At 47.5% G+C, this 19,089-nt stretch overlaps 1 protein-coding gene across 1 annotated transcript in view; it reads right to left on the bottom strand.

The window, feature by feature from the left end:
- Positions 1 to 17,473, bottom strand: part of Pgm1 (phosphoglucomutase 1) — a 59,484-nt gene extending 42,011 nt beyond the window's left edge. Inside the window, exon 1 of the mRNA XM_032901777.1 lies at positions 17,102 to 17,473. Coding sequence (XP_032757668.1) covers positions 17,102 to 17,347 — 246 coding nt within the window. The 5' untranslated portion in view covers positions 17,348 to 17,473. The remainder of the gene's footprint in view (positions 1 to 17,101) is intronic.
- Between the last annotated feature and the right edge of the window lie 1,616 nt (positions 17,474 to 19,089).

Raw genomic sequence — 19,089 nt, forward strand, 5'->3', positions numbered from 1 at the left:
GCAGCAGCAAGCAGCAGCAGCAGCAGCAGTAGTAGCAGTTGAAGACAACATCATTACTTGAATGACTTCTTTTGGACATCATGTATTAGTGAGCATAAGGGTTATGGACTATGCACTTTGAGGACCATCTGCTTTGAAGAACTCAGTATAGGAGAAATAAGGGCTTCAACTCGAATTCCCGACAGGCTTTATTTAGTACTTAAGTAGTATTGAGGGAATCGATCTGGTTCCTCGCCTATTACACCTTCATCATTTCTCTCAAGCTGTTGAGATCATGTGAACTCGTGTGAAGCCCAGCACTGTGTCTAACAGCACACGTAGGCTTTCTGGCACACGTAATAACAATCCCATCGTGTGGGTATTCTCACTACTCCCACACTACAGATGGGGATATTGAAGTATTATTGCATTAGATCAAGCACTAAATCCAACCAGTGGCTGTCATATTTATAAGGAGAGAGTGGTTTGAAGACCGAGACAGACACCCCAGGAAGAGTGGCACATGGGGACAGAGGTAGAGAATGTGAGCTGTGCTGCAGCACCCAGTGATAGGAGCTGGGAGGGAGCGAGGGCAGAGCCTTCTCTATGTTCCTTAAACGTGGGCTACGGCTATCTCTAGAGTGGAAGGGTGCTTGCCTGGCATACGTGAGGACCTGGGTTTGGAAAAGGGTGGTGGGAAGGGAGGAAAGGGGAAAGAAGCAGCAGCAACAGCTCACCCCCAGGGCTGCTACTCTGATTTCAGAATTCCAAGCCTCTGAACGGTGAGAGTGACGGGTGTTGTTTGAAGCAACAGTGTGTACTAGCTTGTTCCGGAAACCCTGGGAAACTGACCTGAGTTAGTAGTGATTTAAAATGTTCTATTCTGGGGCAGCTGGGCTCTGCACAGGGTGGCAGACTGAGTGCAAACATGCTGGGCTTCCTCAGCCCCCTCCCACACAGCTTTCCTGTGCCTCAGAGTGCTTGCTCCTCACCACCAAGTGTCGCCTGGATGGTGGCTCAGGATCGAAGCGGAAGCTCCCTCTCTTTCTCACTGCCTTTGACCTCAGTACCTGGGATAGGCTTGCTCAAAGCAAATCCCTGAGTAACTGAACTACTGACGTGAGGAGCACCAAATGCCCTCTGAGGCTACTGGGGAGCTGATGAGCACGGGCATCTTCCTAGGGAGCCAAACAGACTCCAGCCCTTAGAACGACCACTACTAAGAAACCTCTGCCCTGTCACAGACAACTCAGGCATCTGTAGAGGCAACCTGTCTGAGAACTGGCCTATGACTGGTATCTAGAGCACCCGAGACTGGCATAGCAACAACACAGAAAACAACTGAAGGCTGGATGTAGGGAATGCTAGAGCGGTGAGACCCGAGTGGGTGAGTGGGTAGAGGAGCACCACACAGAGGCAAAGGGGGCACAGGGGATGGATGGGGCATTAGTGAGGGGACATCATTTGAAATGTAAAAGGATGAATGATTAATTTTTTTTTAAAAAGTGTGTGTGTCATGGTATGCACTCATTGATAAGTGGCTATTAGCCTAAATGCTTGAATTACCCTAGATGCACAGAACACATGAAACTCAAGAAGAATGACCAAAATGCGGATGCTTCGCTCCTTCTTTAAAAGGGGAACAAGAATACCCTTAGGAGGGGATAGCGAGGCATAGTTTAGAACAGAGACAGAAGGAACACCCATTCAGAGCCTGCCCCACATGTGGCCCATACATATACAGCCACCAAACTAGATAAGATGGATGAAGCAAAGAAGTGCAGGCTGACAGGAACTGGATGTAGATCTCTCCTGAGAGACACAGCCAGAATACAGCAAATACATAGGCCAATGCCAGCAGCAAACCACTGAACTAAGAACGGGACCCTCATTGAAGGAATCAGAGAAAGGACTGAAAGAGCTGAAGGGGCTTGAGACCCCATATGAACAACAATGCCAACCAACCAGAGCTTCCAGGGACTAAGCCACTACCCAAAGACTATACATGGACTGACCCTGGGCTCCAACCTCATAGGTAGCAATGAATAGCCTAGTAAGAGCACCAGTGGAAGGGGGAAGCCCTTGGTCCTGCCAAGACTGAACCCCCAGTGAACGTGATTGTTGGGGGAGGGTGGTAATGGGGGAGGATGGAGGGAAGCCCATTTAGAAGGGAGGGGGGTTAGGGGATGTTGGCCCAGAAACCGGGAAGGGGAATAACAATTGAAATGTAAATAAGAAATACTCAAGTTAATAAAGATTTTAAAAAAAAAAAAAGTGTGTGTGTGTACGTGTGCGTGTGTGAAAGAGAAAATGGACTAGAATCTGCAGGAGGACAGCCGGTTGGTCTGTGGTGCTCTGATAGGAAGACTGCTCTGCTCCTGAGCAGGGCCTCAAGCATAACAGGCAGAAATGGTGAGGGGTCTTCATGGTCTTGTTCCCGGTAAGGTAGAAAACGGGAGCTACACAGAGGATGAACACACCAGGGGCTACACAGAGGATGAACACACCAGGGGCTACACAGAGGACGGACACACCAGGGCAAAGAAGATGGAAAGAAGGGTCACGGCAGACACTGTATCCTACTAGACTTGTCAATAATGTCACAGAAAGTCTGGTGTGGCAGGATATACCTGGAATCCCAGCACTTGGGAGGCAGAGGCAGGAGACTGTCATGCATTCAAGAACTACATCCCAAGTTCCAGGCCAGCCAAGGCTATACAGTAAGACTGTCTTTAAACCAGTATATACATATTTGTTTATTTATATGTTTATATATACATGTTTATATATACACATCTCAGAGAGCTGTAAAAGAACAGTTGCACTGTGTAATTGTTTGCAGTGTGTATTTTGCATCTGTAAAATATGGAACTTTACTAAGTGCTCAAGCTTAATTCATTCTATAATACCTATTTGGACCATGCACCCAAGTTCAGAGGCTTGCTCTACGGAAGACATCAGATAACATGAAGACCCGTTTCATGCAGCCTGTTAAATAGAGAGCTACGGCAAACCACTGGAGTTTCAGTATCACTAGACAAATACCGTGACTAGCCCTATTCAAAAAAAGCCTTTTGGGTTTGCTGACCTAAGTCTCCAAAACTCTTTGCTCTCCTCAGAGTCATGAAGTAATTCCTGGATGAGGCTGAAGGTTGGCCTGTGTGTGAAATAAATCCAGGGGCTGGCAAATGTTGATGAGGCTGCAGAGACGGGGAAAATGCTACTCACTGTAGGTGGGCATGCACATTGGTATAGCCATCATAAATTAATATAAGGCACCTCAAAACACTTGAGGAGAGCAGTGTGGCCTAAGTATCCCCGTGCTGATTATAAGTGAGAAGGAAGAGACTGGTCTCATGTCTATCACAGCCACTATTCACCGTAGCTAAGATCCAAAGTCAACTGAGTCCAGAGTGAATGAACAGGGAAACCGTCACACACATACAAAGTGGGCCACTATTCAGTTGTGGGAATAGAAAAAGAAAAAAAATTCTGCTGTTCATGGCCACATGGATAGAACTGAGTGTTCCCAAAGCATAACACATTACCGGGCACTGAGGCTGTGCTGGGTAACTGTCTAAGGGACAGAAAGCTTCCAAAACTGTTCAAGAGGGGCCCCAGGAACAAGGGGACCCATCTGGCCACCTAATGGGCAGCGGCACTGTGTATGCAAGACCAAACCCTGCCACTCAGAGACAACTCTGCCTCCATCAGGGCTGCCTGCCGTGCACTTTTGAGACAAGATGGCTGAGTGTTAGACCAAAGACAGACAGAACTAGTCCCTCAGAATAGGCTCCTATCCCACCCGAACACCTACACGGAGCACTGTACGTAAGGAAACCGTGTGCTCTGAACACGAAGGCTAACGGTGTGCAGCGTGGTGCTATGTACTGGCAAATCTGCTACAAGAAGCAAAGCTGGGGAGACGTAACTGCTGCGGGACTCTTGGCAATATAAAGTGTATTTCCCAGTGAATCGTGACCCTAGCCCCACTGAGGCAGCCGTCTAAGGCTGTGTGTGACTTGTGTAGGCAATCTTTCTACACATCATCTTAATGTCCTAAACTACGCCATGACATAATTAATCTTAAAAATAAGAAAAAAGAAATTCAAAGGGCTGGGGCTCTGGTTCTAGCTCAGTTGAAGTGTGCTTGCCTAGTATGCAAAGGCCTGGGTTTGATCCTCAGAACCTCTTCTCCCCACAAAAAGGATAATTTTAATTTACCCTAAAGAGAACATCGGGTGTATCCAGGAACCAAACTCGTGTTTGACCGACTCTAAAGTCATACTACAATAAAATTCCAAGTGAAAGAAATAATCTAATTCTTTACTATATTTGTGTGTGCGCGCGCACATGCTCATGGTTGCACACATGTGCACCAGTGCATGTATGCCCCTTTCCAGGGACAACTTCAGGAATCAGCTCCCACCCCACCCCCACCCCGGTAGATCTTACTTTTCCCCGTGAGCCACCTCTTCAACCTGGAGGAAGTAACTATGATAAAGATCCAAACGCGCTCCTCAAGAAGTCTGACGTCTGTGCGGGTTGAGCTGCTCTTCAGCTCACCTGAGGCTTTATCATGTGGGCTCTGAGGTCTGTTTGGGGCAGGACTGAATCAGCCCAAGGAGTGGCTTGCCTGAATCAAAAGTACAACTTCAATGGCAACCATGGTAACTGGCACTTAGGTTGCACCCTGAGTTCCTCAAGCATTCCCAAGCCTACAAACTCAATCGGTTCCCATAGCACTCTTCATCAGATATCAGAACTAACCCCTGATCGCAGGAGAGGATTCTGAGCCTTGGAGATGATAGGCGGAGCTCATACATTTCACAGTAAGTAAAATCTACAGCGTCGACTCCAACTCATACTGTGAACGACTTCTTTGAGCAATGCATGCAAGGGTGCCACCCAGTGGCCTCTCTTCTATTTGGCATTACGTCAGAGGCAGTCCAAAGGGACACAGTGGGGGATGAAGCCCTGAGACTTAGAGTATGTGTAAATAGGGTGGTGCTTGCCTCAAGTGACAGACAGTCCTGGTCTGGTCCCCCACAAAGCAGCAGCAGCTGTGGGGAGAGGGGGTGGGGGAATCTCTGGGTTCCCATCACATGCTAATTGTTGTAGATTAAATGGTGGTCTCTACTACACCCAGAACTCTTCACTCAGAGCCAGTGATGGTTGATGACCTTGTTTGATAAAATTACTTTGCAAGTTAAGGATCTTGAGATTACCTAGGTGGACCCTAGATCCAAAGACAAGTGTCCTTCTGACAACAGAATCAGGCTGAGGGGCGTGGCAAAGCAGTAAACCCCATACTTCAGGCCAGGAGCTGAATTCCCTAGCATAGAAGTCTGGGCTGGGAAAGGAGACAGGCAAAGGAGTTGGCCTTGGGAAGTCAGAAGTAGTGACTAGGCACGTGCCAGGAATCCTTGGGCTACCCAAAGCCCACAGAAGTGTCACAGAAGGGTCCTCTGGCTACTATTTCTGCTGTCAACATTTTGATTTTAGACTTCTGGTCTCCAGAAATGATAAATTTCTGTTTTTTAAGCCCTCGGCTTCTGGTCATTTGTCTCAGCAGTCACAGGAAACTAGCCTACATTATACTTTTAGCTATCGGTGGATGAGCCCGTCTCTCCAGTGACCACACAGCTTTACCTGTGTCTCGCCAGACACCTTGCATAGTCGCTGGCACACGACATGTCAATGTTTGTCAAAGGAACATCTTCATGTGTCCCAGGAGGTTGATGGCAATGTTAGATGTGTTTCTGGAAACTTCCTATCTGTAGGGTGACACTGGCCTAAGTCAGGGCCAATGTCCACACCACAGATTCATCTCAAGGCATCACTCTGAGCTCAGTGCTCATCTGCAGATGCATGGCCGTGCCTCGCAGGGGCCAGGACCCACTGTCTGAACAGACAGACCTAAGCCATACTGTAGGGCTGAAGGTAGGATGAGATATTCATGCAGTGGCCAGCGGCAGACACAAAAGACCCTCTCCTTGTCGCTTCCCTCTGTCTTCTACTGGTCTCGGTACCGAAATCACTGTAAAACCCTTAGAATTATCAGAATGCTCTGGTTAGGAAATCATCAGGCACCACGGTGCTTCACAAAGGCTGATGCATCCTCACACTAATGCTTAAGCCATGTATTACTTGTCTCTATTAGATCTCCTGTGGGAAAGCAGCAAGGGTGAACTGTGCGAAGCAGTTTCCTCATGGGGTTAATCATGAAGAGCTGGAGCACAAAGTGTGACCCCACACACGGAGGGCGCTCCAACTTCATGCCAGGCGCAGTCTTCCTCCCAGCGTATCTGAGAGGTCTACAGTGGGCTACACCCACTTCACCTCTGCTTCATTTAAAATCTTCCTTAAATTGTGCTTCATCTTGAGTCACAGAATAAATTTTTCAAAGGCCCCATGAAGACCCTGGAATACAAGTTTCATTACTTCTAAATCTAAAGGTCTTCTTTCCCTGTCCTCACCCAGTAACGCCATCCCAACTCCATATCCCAAACTCTTTGCTACCGTGGGCACTGTCGTAAGGCTTGGGTTTCTGTGACTTAGAGCTGATGGGGCTATCTTCCTAGGTCAGGTTTTGGGACTCAGTGTTTGTTTGTTGTGTGTGCACAAACCTTCCCGATGCTACACAGTTGTAAAATGCCCACTGAAAGCACGTGTTCAGCCGAGTGGAAGAGAGCTCCTCCTGGTCCCTGTGGCAGATCACGCTGGGTAAACAGGGTGGTCTCTGTGGCATAACCCACAGGAAAGTGGGACATGGGGTTCCCCTCAGACGAGCTGTCTTCTAAGATCCTCTCCACAGTGTAGAGGGTGCACATGGTCACTCACTTCCGGCGCTGCCCGAGAATACTCATCTCAGCACCGCTCAGGTTGTAGCAAGATCTCCAAATGATGCTGCCACCCCACTCACTCTTTCAGGGGAAGCTTTCTTCCCTGTCCGTGGTACTTCCTTTGAAAGTCCTCAGTCATAACAAATTTCATCCTTTGAGAATAGATTTGAACTTTGAAGAGAGACAAAAAGAATTGGCTGGAGCCATGTCTAATGAATAAAGTGGGTGTTCAAATCTCATTACATCATCTTAAGTGAAAAATGAAGCCTGACTATAAAGTAATGTGACTGCTTTTCCTACGTGGCCCATAAACCAGTGGCCTGAAAAATAATCCCCACAGAGGTGTTTCACAAGGCTCTGAGCACTGGACACGTGACTGGAGTAAGTGCACGATCCCTGAGTGGCCATGTGTCAGGGAACGATACTAACTGGGATGTGGAGGCTCAGATATGTTTGTTAAAAAAAAAAAAAAAAAAGAAATCTGACTGCTTATGCTCGTGAGAAGTGGGGAGAAGTTATTCTCCTGGAGACACTGAAACTGGCCCTCCTCTTCCTGATAGCCTTGTCTGCAATGGACAGAAACAATGCACTTTAAGCCTTTGCCAGCCTTCCTCCCCTTAGAGACATCCAGTACCATGCCCCAGGCTGGCCCTGCACTGACACAAACATCATTTTCCCTCAGCATCACCTCTTAGCACATCTGGTGGTGATTCCTTTGGCTTATCATGCTATCCCATCCATCAGGCAGGCCTTTGGGAATGAAGCCATCACCACTGTGGCTCTAGTGTGTGGGCAGTGTGAACACTACCACGTGCTTACTGCTGCACTTTGGATCTTGAGTGTCCCCGAAGCTGCAAGTACTAAAACTTGGTCCCCAACATGGCATTTGGGAGAGGAAGTAGAACCTTCGAGAGGAAGGGCCTGAGGAGAGGGCATGCTCTGCTCCCGGCTTGTGATATACGTGGTTTTGCTCTACCACATGTACATGTGCTCCTGCCATAAGCTGTCTTACCACAGGCCTGCCAGTACCGAATGTGCCTGGCCTCCAACAGAAACCTCTAAAATTGTGAGTCAAAATAAACCTTTTTTGCTTTTTAAGCAGTTCAGGGAAGCGAGCACAGCAGGCCAGCAGCCCACTGAGTCTATAAGGGGACATGTACCCACGGTCTGCAGAGGCAACCCCATCTTCCTATCCCCACCTCTCATCAAAAGAAGCCTCTAAAGGGGTGCAGGGGATGCTCAATGCTATTCACTATCTGAGGTGCCAAAGGGTTGGGGCGGGGGAAGGCAATCCTCACAGAGGGCAGGACTAGGGTTCCCCATGAGCCCACCCTTGACCAGGGCAGGAAATCTGTGTCCCTTGCCAGCAGAGTGAACACATCTATGTCTGACACTGCTCAACACATGTCTACATACAACTGCACAAAACTATTTCTCTCCTTCTCTCCCAACCTACGACTCTATTCTATCCACCTACCTGCACACACACACACACACACACACACACACACACGTGTGTGGCTATACAGTTACATTTTTACACGTATTAGTTACTGGATGCTGTGCTTTGAGGAGCCATCCATGGCCCGACAGAGAGAAAACCAAACACTTAAGAGACTGGAGACACTGAACTGACTGTATTGCTGGAGCATCTGGGGTGCTTGCCCTGGGGTTGGGGGAGAGGGCAGTGGAACAGTGGGTCAGGTGATCTATGTGGACAACAAAGCAATGGACGGAGGCAGGGGTTTGACTTTTCCCTTCTCTCTTTTAAGTTACACGAGTATTTTAGCTAACCACATGCCTAATATACTGGGTAACATGTGTTAGAGGACATGTGTCCTTTGGAGGACGTGTGTTAGGCTGAGTTCTGGGCCCGGGACACTACTGGGACTTTAAGAGGTGGGCCTACTAGTAGTTAGTGGGTTGGTCCCCTTGAGTGGGGCAGTGGGATCCAGCCTCAACCTTTGCCCTAGGCATGAACAGGACGCACTTCCTCTACCATATCCCAGAGAGCCCACTGTGACATACTGTGCTACTGCAGGCCCACCACAGTGGGGTCAGCAGTCCACCCACTGAAAATTCTCAAAGATGAGCCAAATAAGCCTTTCCTCCTTACACTGACTCCCCTCGGGCGTTGGTTGCTATAGCAGAAAGCTGGTTCACATGCACATCTCTATCTGCTGCCTACGACCCAAGCATGGGTAAGAGAAGCGGGGTGCAGAGGTAGCCATCTGCGACCAGGTGGGCAAGCACAACATGAGCATGCATGAGCAGGAGGGCAAAGCCACAAGACCACAGGAGGCCGGGCCCAACCTGCTTACACCCGCCATTCCAAGAAAGAAAAACTCCTGTCTTCCTTAAGTCATGTCTATTGAGTCTCTTCCCACAGCTCCACCTATATTGTCATACGAATTATTTGGATTACCATATAGACTGTAGAGTATATATATATACAATGTTCATTTCGGGGGGCCACCCAGAGTATCAATCTTGAGAGCAGGCAAACTGAGCTATGATGGGAGGGGCAAGCATTGTTAGAACAACCTAAGAGATTTCAAACGTAAGGCTGAGGCAGAAAGCCCCAAAGCCACCATGTTCCGATTTACCTGTGTTAAATTATAATCCATGGGCTTCTCATATGTGCAGCTTGGGGTAACAGCGAGTTTGCGATGTAGTCACAACGCAGAAGTCCTTCCCTTGCAAGAATTTAGCTAGCTACAACTGACACAGAGACAATGAGGAAGAGGGAGAGGTCACAGCATGGCCACTGCGTCACTCACAGACCACAGGCCCACGTAGCTCTGAGTGTTAGCCTGGCCCTGCTGTTCTCTACAGTTGAATACACTGGATTATGTGTTTCCCATACATCAGTGCAAAGGACTAAAGAGTGATTTGGCTATACTGAAGTGTCACCTTCCACTCTAACTTGAAGCACACACTAGAATACGACATAACTTCCCCTATGGACAGGATGTTGATTCCTGTCCCCACTGACCCCTGAGAGGCCAGCTGGTCCTCAGATTACACGCATCTAATTTAGTTCAGTTTCCATTTTTAACAGAGACCATCAAGAAAAAGAAGCCTTCTCTTGTGGATTTTAATCCTTCTTTCACACTATGATTCCAAACCTAGTTTTGATTCAATCCAGGAGTGATGAACATGGCCTCACTCCAGGTGCACATGGCCTTCCTGTTTAAAGTCTCAGCCACCCGGAGTGGGAACCTGGCATTTACAATACTGTCCCAAGAACGCTTCTCTGAAAGTAACGTGTGAGCCCACTGAGTCTAGTAGGGGATGGGTATGTAGACAAAAGGGGACTTCTGTCGCTCCCTCATGACCCCACCCATTGTACCTGGAAGGAAAACACATTTTGTGCTGAGTTGATTTTCTTCAGAGCAGCTGAACACAAATTCAAGCATTCCTCACCATAGTAAGCTATGCTGGGTATCCTGTAGGAGAACAGATCTTACGTCCTATGTGACACTAGAGAGTGGAAAAGGAAGAGTTCAACTGAATTTGGGAGGATAGTCCTCTATGTTTTAGATGGCCATACACACTCAATGTCATGTGTGCTGACATTCCCCAAAGTTGTTCTGTTTGGGGTCCTCTTGCAACTGCATAGAACTCATCTGAACAGCAAAGCTCTGGAAGTCCATCCACATTGCCTAATCCCGTGTCCTCAAACTTTGAATGAGGATGTCATCACAACCCCTGGAGCCACTTTCTCTGACATATACTCACTTTTGTTTATGCCCTGCCTTTTGCTGGTGTTAGGACACAATGTCCCACTTAGAAATCCATGCCAGCCTTGAACTTACAGGCTTCTTGCCTTAGCCTCCTGACTGCTGAGATTATGGGCATGGGCTGCTATGCCCCATGACATATACTTATTTATAGAAAAGACCGACTGTATGAAATATCAGAAGACCAAAGCCCCAGTTCCAACACCACCAAGAAGCTGGACAAGTGAACGACATTTCATGACCGCAGTTCATCATTTAAGAAATGTGCCTGGCAGAGCCTTCCCCAGTATCTAGGTAGTTTACTTGTCACTCATCAGGGAAATTTCTCTTTGCAACAGATAGAGAGACATCTTAGAACAAAACACAACCAATCAAATCACAGTGCTGCGTGTGGAACCCAGTCCCAGTGGATACATCTTCAACATGATTCCTGCACCTAAGGCTGAGAGATCACAGCAGAATTGGGGAAGGAAATGTTGTTAGAGCCAGAGGATCGGGAAGTTTGCTGTGAGACTGTGTTCCCTAAAACCTTCAGAAGCTACACCCAAATGTCTCACCAACACGACTGCCTAAATGTAAGCGGAATGAGGCTGCAAAAGACGAGCTCAAGTGCATGGGCAAAGTTCATGACAAGGCCTTGACCCCATGCAAAGCACTACAGGAACAAAGGGATGCTGTGAGTGGGGGGAATAGTCTTCCCCAGGAAAGAGCACGTCAACTGGTTATCCAATACCAATGGTAGCCCTGCACATATACATACAAGTAACATTATACAGGCTTAGCAGGCTGTGTGTGTGTGTGTGTGTGTGTGTGTGTGTGTGTGTAACAGCAACTAATGAAGAAAGAGCAATGAATCTGAGAAAGGAGGCGTATAGAGGGGCTGGAGGGAAGAAAGGGAAGGGGAAACTTATGTAATTACATTATAATCTCAAAGAAAAAAGAAATACACTGGGGTATTGATTATGTTAATCCATCTTCTGTAGCTATGGTGAAATGCTTAAAGTGAGTACAATATGGAAAAAGCGATTGAGTTAGCACAGAGTTTTGCAGATGGACAGTCAGAGAGAGCATGTTCTTCTTACTACTTCACAGCAGCTCACAGGGCTGCCCTTCTGTGTTGGCTACTTCTCCCGTCACTTAACGTAAGCTAAAGTCATCTGAGAGGAGGGAACCTAGGTGAAGAAAAATGCTCCCAAAAGACTGGGTTGTAGGCAAACCTGTAGGACATTTTCTTAAATGTGGTTGATGAGGGAGGGCTCAGCCCACTGTGGGTGGTACCATCCCTAGGCTGGGCAAGCATCAGGGGGAACAAGCCAGTAAGCTATACCCCTCCGTGGCCTCTGTACCAGCTCCTACCTCCAGGTGCCTTGCTTGAGTTCCTTCCTTGATTTCCTTCCATGATAACAGTGCTGAGGAAGGGTATGTACAACAGATAAATCGTCCCCTCCCCAAGTCACAGCCACAAAAAGACCCGGCTGTGACATCTTCATGGTCATTTCTATCCTGAAGGCAGCAGTTGAGAAAAGCCTCCAAATTCTCCATCATAGGTCCTTCATGGACCCTTAAAACTTACCACACTAGGTGGTGATTTAAAAAAAAAAAGGTTTATTTATTATATATAAGTACACTGTTGTTCTCTTCAGACACATCAAAGAGGGCATCAGATCCCACTACAGATGCCTGTGAGCCACCATGTGGTTGCTGGGAATTGAACTCAGGACCTCTGGAAGAGCAGTCAGTGCTCTTAACCTCTGAGCCATCTCTCCAGCCTTAGGTAGTGATTTTTAAACATGGGGAAGGAGCTCCCCAAATATGAGCTCAGCTCTGAAATCGGGTAAGTGACTGGCACAACTGGGCATACGACCAAGGGTTCTGGAGAGCTTCGGGGAGAGTGGATGGGGCAGTGCTGACTTCTCTGCTTCGCTTTCTTACACATGCGCGGCAGGGTCTATCGTGCAAAGTGCTTTTCCCGCACGTGTGAGAGCTGGAATTCAGTCCCCTTACTAGAAGAGAAAGAGGTGAAGTTCAAGTTTTCCTACCATATTTCTACCCTGTTCCCTACTAAGACGGTATCTAAGCCAGAAATTTTAACTGTCTTGTCAGAACTTGGGCCCTCGTAAAGAGGAACAAGGGATCCTAACCACTGGGCCATCTCCCCAGCCTTCTTTATAGTCTTTAATGCTGTAGCAATAGACCACATTGAAGAAAAAGGGGCTACTCATTTATTTTTTAGAGAGAACATTTGTGAAACTGAGGACGAGAACTTCTCAGAAAAAAAAAAAAACCTCAATAAAGTTATGTGATCAGGGGTTAGAGACACAACTCAGTGGTACAGTGCTTGACTAATTCCGGTGAGGCCCTGGGACCAATGCCCAACACTGAAGGATAAAAAACACAGACAAAAAAGCACACATGTAACAATGAGTATTCGTGACCAAGGGTCAGTCTCTAACAGCTACTCCTCCCTACCCCTCTGCTGCACTCCTCTCCTGAGCAGTGGGCGCGCACTCTCTGTGTGCAGGCCGTGGCTTCAGTTCCCGCGCTGAGAGAGCTTAGTCCGTAAAGGCTGCAGTGCAAGCATCAGGACCGGCGCTCCATTTGCAGAAATTCACCACAAAAACCCAGGTGAGCTTGCAATCCCAGTGCTGGAGAAGCAGAAACAGGCAGAACCCCGGGGCTCCCTGGACAGCCAAGCGTGATGGCTGAGAGAGAGCCTATATCAGGAAACAGAGTGGATGGTAGCTGAAAAGAGGTGGTCCTCTGATCTCCACATGCATGTATTCACATGCACACACACACACACACACACACACACACACACACACACACACACAGTGAGAGAGAGAGAGGCAGAGAGTGACAGAGTCATAGTCAGTTCAGCCTCAAATCCAGGATGTTCTCTTTTTTATAACTCTGCTTTTTTTTTCTCTGTGTATGTATCTCTTCTGGTCAACCCTTCCCAGATTCTAAGCTATCCTCAGTGAAAAAAGACTTCTTCCGCCTGGTATTCAATGCTGACTCAAAATCAGAAGGATCACTCAAAAATGACTGATGGTTGAGAACGCTTACGAAACAGGAAGTTATTAAACGTTTTAATCGGGTAGTCTATAACAAAATGACTCAAAGACGGCTCTCTGCGAGGCCAGGCCTACCCCAGAGATACAGCACAGCTCACTGGGGCTCGCTGGCTGGCCAGATGTGCGTGGGGAGTTCCAGGCCAGTGAGGGAGGGAACTTTATGTCAAGGAAAAATACAGATGGTGCATGGAGAACAACACTCTGGTCTCCAAACACATCCATGTGCAATACGTGTAGGCACACCTGCACACACTACATATGCACCCAGCCACATAAACACAGGCCAAAACAGAGGGAGTCATCCCAATGACAACAGAGTTCTCAAGTTCTGGTTGACATGATCTGTGATCATAGAAGCCTTCAGGTCTGGGCCAGTATATTTCAGGCCCATTTTGGTACCCCGCTGCCAAGACAGCTCTTTCCTGAGTGTACAGATGGTGGACAAGAAATCCATTTCCACGGTTTTGCTCTGTATCTGTGCTTGCAACACTGTCTACGTTGGTGACTGACCATTCAGGGCAACCAGACAAGAGTCATCAAACACTGCCTTTGGTCCACATACCGTAGATAAAGTCTGAATTTTCTAGTTACCAGGTCCACACCCCTGGGTTAAATCAATCAAGGGCTGATAATATTCAGAAAGAACAAAAGTAATGAAATAAAATATAATACAGAGGCCAGTATAAAATATAATACAGATAGCTTAGCAGGTAAGAGCATTTGCAGCTAAGCATGAGTTCCCAAGACTCACATGGGAGGAGAGAACCAAATCCCACAGTTGTCCATCCCTCCACGCCCTTGTTGTGCCACATGCATCCACATACACAAAATAAACATTAAAAAGCAGCATGAGACAAATGTGAACACCTACAGTGTATTCTCACACAGCACAGCATCTATGCCTCATTTGGTTTTCTAATGTAGAGGTGATTTCAGGTAAACGCGTGGGTCATAAGCAAATAAGCATCTCACTGTACAGGACCCGACCATACAATAAGAAATTCGAGAGAATAGCAATTCTGAAGCCGTTTTTAATATACCGCTCTGCAGACGCCAGCATAGCGAAAAGGCAAAAATGGCTGGCGTGCCGATTTGGCACAAGTCAGTGGTTTTTTAAAGTTCCTGATCGTGTCCTGTTCTCTTTCTTTCCCATAGGCCAGTACTCCAGAGAGGTACAGTCTTCAGTTCTGGCATAGCTGCCTTCCCAAATCCCCTTTCTGTTTCCGAATGCCAAGCCTTACCTGATGGTGAATCCTCTGGGCCTGACACTACCCCCTTTTCTAGTCATAGCTCAGTCAAGTGCAGCCTGCCTGCAACTTCTCAGCTCTCAGAGTGTTCAGACAAGTAGATGCCAGCTACCAGCTAGCAGAGAGAGAGGCCCAGGCCCCCTGATTATCTCGCTGATGAGCTCTAACTGCACCTCATGCTGAAGAGAGACCATAACAATTTATTTCTTAAAGGTTTAATCTTTTCCAGAATTTGGTAGCGGCAGAGGTCCTGGCCTAATACCCCTGAGTATACTCTCACGTAAGATGCAGTCCTGTCTTAAGCTTCCTCTCCAGTGGGCACATATGATCTGCAAGCATAAATTCAACGGAATTGGACTAAGCTATTTCAGTGTTATCTATGGAAAGGGAACTTTCTGAAGATATGATCTTAACTGAATCACACATTTACACCCCTGGGGAGGAGCAATATTTAAGAGAATCAGAGAAGCAGGCTGGGGATAAAGACCTAGGGCATGGCTATGGGGAGAAGCAGCAGTGACGTGATCCAGGCAAGGAATGACACTGTTACGAGCAAAGTCAGCCAAATGCAGGGGATAGGTGAAGGCCTACAACCGTGCTCACAGAATGAGCAAGCAGAGTCGCTCTCTCAGAGGGGGCGTTTTGGTGGAGAGGTGGAAGCCGCAGGAGTTAGATGGCAGTAAGATGGCGAGTGGACAGTGTGCGAATCAGTGGATACAGGAACTATTAGAGTTTGGCCCAAGCGAGAAGAGCAACAGGCCCGTGGCTAAAGGGTGATGTTTAGCAACTTTGTTTTTGTCTTTACTTTTTTCCTTCCCAGACCACAGTACTCCCAAAATGGCAGACGTCTATGTGGACCCTAACACGCTATACCCAAAGCTCCTAAGGACAGGCTCCTCCCTGACTGTGAGCCGCCCTTTCCCCCACCCATTCTCTGTACTGGACATACGCCCTGTTGACGTGCCCCTGTGAGCACGGGTGGGGATGGTAGGATCCTCCCCACGGAGCTGACTGTCCTCTCTCCCCACACGGAAAGCTGCAGTGGTCTGAACACTCAGGGGCATAGTAATGGAAGTCCTGACGCCTCTCACTGTTAGTAAATGTCTGACCCATCCGGGAAAGTCAACAGAGTTCCGTTTAGATCTTGAAAATTGTGAAAAGAAGGTCCTGCAATTAATTTTAAGAGTCCCTTAATTTTCATAAGCCACTCCAGTGGAACTGGCAGGTCTGTGTTGGATTCAATGTTCCCGTTATAGTTCTGGTAAATTCTTTAACCTGCCCAGACTTCAGTACTGTCGACGTCGGTGACTTTAAAGTACCCAGAATAGCATCTTCCTTATAGGGCTTCAAGAAGACTCTTGAGGCACACCAGTGAAATGTTGGTCATGGTGCTTGGCAAGACAGCTTGAAATAAGTTAAACTACAAGTAATTGTTGAAGGGAATGAGCTGAGAAAAAGTTCAATGTTATTTTAAATATACAAAGAAGACGTGTTCCTTAAAACGTCTTTTAAAATATCTTGTAGAAACAACCAATTCCAAATCCACATTTACAAATCATCAGATTTATAAGACCAAAAAAAAAAAAAAAAAGTTTCACCTCTCTAGTGGACCTGCCCAATTAAGTCAGTTAACCTCCTTAACCAGGGGGCGGAACCGGGGGCGTTGCATTAATTTCCTGGCCTGTCAGGACAGCTTGCATAAGAGAGCCCTTGGGTATATTGTTACTGCTTTAATGAAAATTCAGGTCCAGCCCCCTTGGTGGAATAGGTCCAGCCAAGACTGGACTTTTCAAAAGCCTGAGCCCAGGCAGCAGGCCCAGCAGGGGAAGAAGCGCCTTTCCCAACTTCTCTAAGCTTGGCACCTGCCCGCACAGATCGCTGGCTTAACGCCCCAAGGGGGTGAGTGCTCGGGTCACCCGGGGCCTCCCAACGCCAGGCCGCGAGCCAACCGGAGGTGCCACAATCCCAGACCAGAATAGCACAGCGCCACGCGGGGTCTGCACGGCTGCGGGTTCACCTTTCCCGACAGAACCATTGCGAAACTGGGGAGTGAGGGGTGTCTAAGGCGAATGGAGGTGTAGGGGTGGGGGGTACTGCCAAGGTCAAGGGAGCGTGCGCGGGGCGGGGACGGGATGGTGGCGCGCACGGAAGCGCCGGCCCAGAAGAGCCCGCACGTCGCGCACGCCCGGCCGAGCCCGCGCGTCCCTTACCCCGTTGGCTGCGGCGATGCGTACGATGAGCTGGATGGCCTCGGTCATGTAGAAGCGACCGTCCCCGCCCACAACCAGCGTGGCCTCCTGCCTCAGCGCCGGCTCCACGGTGGAGACGATGCTTTGGATGAAATTCTCCGCATAGTTAGCGTTGCCCTGGAACACCTTCACTCGCTTCCGCAACCCGCTGGTGCCCGGCTTCTGATCCGGATATGCCTGCGTCTTCACTGTCACGATCTTCACCATGGTGGCGGCGGGCTGCGGGGCGACAGAAGCTGCAGTTCTGGCTGCTGCAGAGGGCTCAGGGTCCGCTCGGCTCTAGTCCTCGATGCGACGGCCCAGGGCCTGCCCACGGCCCGCCCACTTCGCCAAAGTCCGGCTGCCTGGGAAGGGGGACGGGTCACGGGGTCGAGAGGGGCGGAGTCTCCCCGACTGACAGATTTTCTCTACCTGAGCCAATGGTCTATATAAAGAAACTAGCTCTTTAACTGGAGAGCAGAGCTTGATGTAGGTACTGATCATAGTGCAAGGACGAAGAGTTCAGCACGTTCCTGTGATTGGACTAGGCTATCACGTATAAATTCTAGAAGCCGGTCTAAAAGACAAAAATGCCATTCTCTGACTTATCTGCTAGGACAGAGTCAACCCCAAAGTTAAGTTCAGCTTTCTACTTTTTATATGTTTGCTGTGACCCACATACACTTCATTAATGATTATGGGTATCGAAAGAACTGATTTGTTTAGAGCATAGTTTCTAGATCTTTCAATAGTACAGGTTCTATTTTTTTTCTGTGCTTCTGCTCACAATACTGAAAATTCCAATAATAAAATCCTTGCTCACAGCTAAGTATGGGGGCCACATGAAGAAGTTCAGCTCAGGTAGGGTCTAACAAAACCAAGCAGGCTCTTACTAGGATTTACCTGCTTGTCGTCCATCAAGTTTGACAACTAGGAAGTGGGATCTTTGAGGGCAGCCTTGATAAACATAGGTACAGATATAAGTCATATGATTACTGTGACAGCAGCCCAGCGATGGTGAAAGCAAAAAGGATTTGATTATTCGGTAGGAATCGTTTCTTCTGCCATTCGTAGTAGTTCCTTTGATTTGTTAAGAGTTTCTGCTTGACAAATGTGTCATTTTAGTATACCAAGAAAACAAAGACCCTTAAGAAAGTTAACATCTTAAACAAATGTAAACCTTTAATAAAGGATTTCTGCAAGAATGAGTGAGACTGTGGTGATAACTATGCCTGTATTCCTATGCACGTGCACACACACACACACACACACACCATTGAGGCACAGACCTATACAGACTTGAAGTGACCTCAGCCCAGTACAGTCCAAGTGAATTCTCTATTAGTTGATGCAGTCATCAGACTGTACTTAAAACATATTCAGGCCTAAAATTATCCATTCCCCCTCTCCAGTTCAAGTACCAGAACTAACTGATAACCCCTGAAATCAGCTTGTATTCAAACTTTCACAGTGGTCAGTTAGTGTCTCTTGATCAAGCACGGAGGTTGGCTGACCCATGTTAGTTCTACCTCAGAATGAATGCAAGTAGATATATGGATATGATGTTTATGTGCATATAGCATAGCTGGTTATAATCATTGTCTCTGAGCTTCTGTGGTAACTATGTGGAAACTGAATTCTAGACAGATGTTCATAATTTCTAATATTTTCCTAAGAGTTTGCAGCCTATAGGCATATTTCTGTAAAATAAGTTGTGTGAACAAGCCCAATAAATAGATGAGAAAATTGACTTAGAATAGTGAATATGATCATGCACGTATAACTCAAAATGAAAATATAGTGTAGAATCCTCACAGTCTTAGAAATATCTACTTTAGATTTACATAGTTTACATCAGCGCTTTCACCTTGGTACTAATAAAAGGTATTCAACAGATGGCATAGCATAAAGTGCTGGGCTTGGAATCAGAACCCATGCGCTTCCCGAGTTCTTTACTGTCTGTGGAAGCA

The sequence above is a fragment of the Rattus rattus genome, chromosome 1 (assembly GCF_011064425.1).
Source record: "Rattus rattus isolate New Zealand chromosome 1, Rrattus_CSIRO_v1, whole genome shotgun sequence".
In the NCBI taxonomy this organism is placed as follows: Eukaryota; Metazoa; Chordata; class Mammalia; order Rodentia; family Muridae; genus Rattus; species Rattus rattus.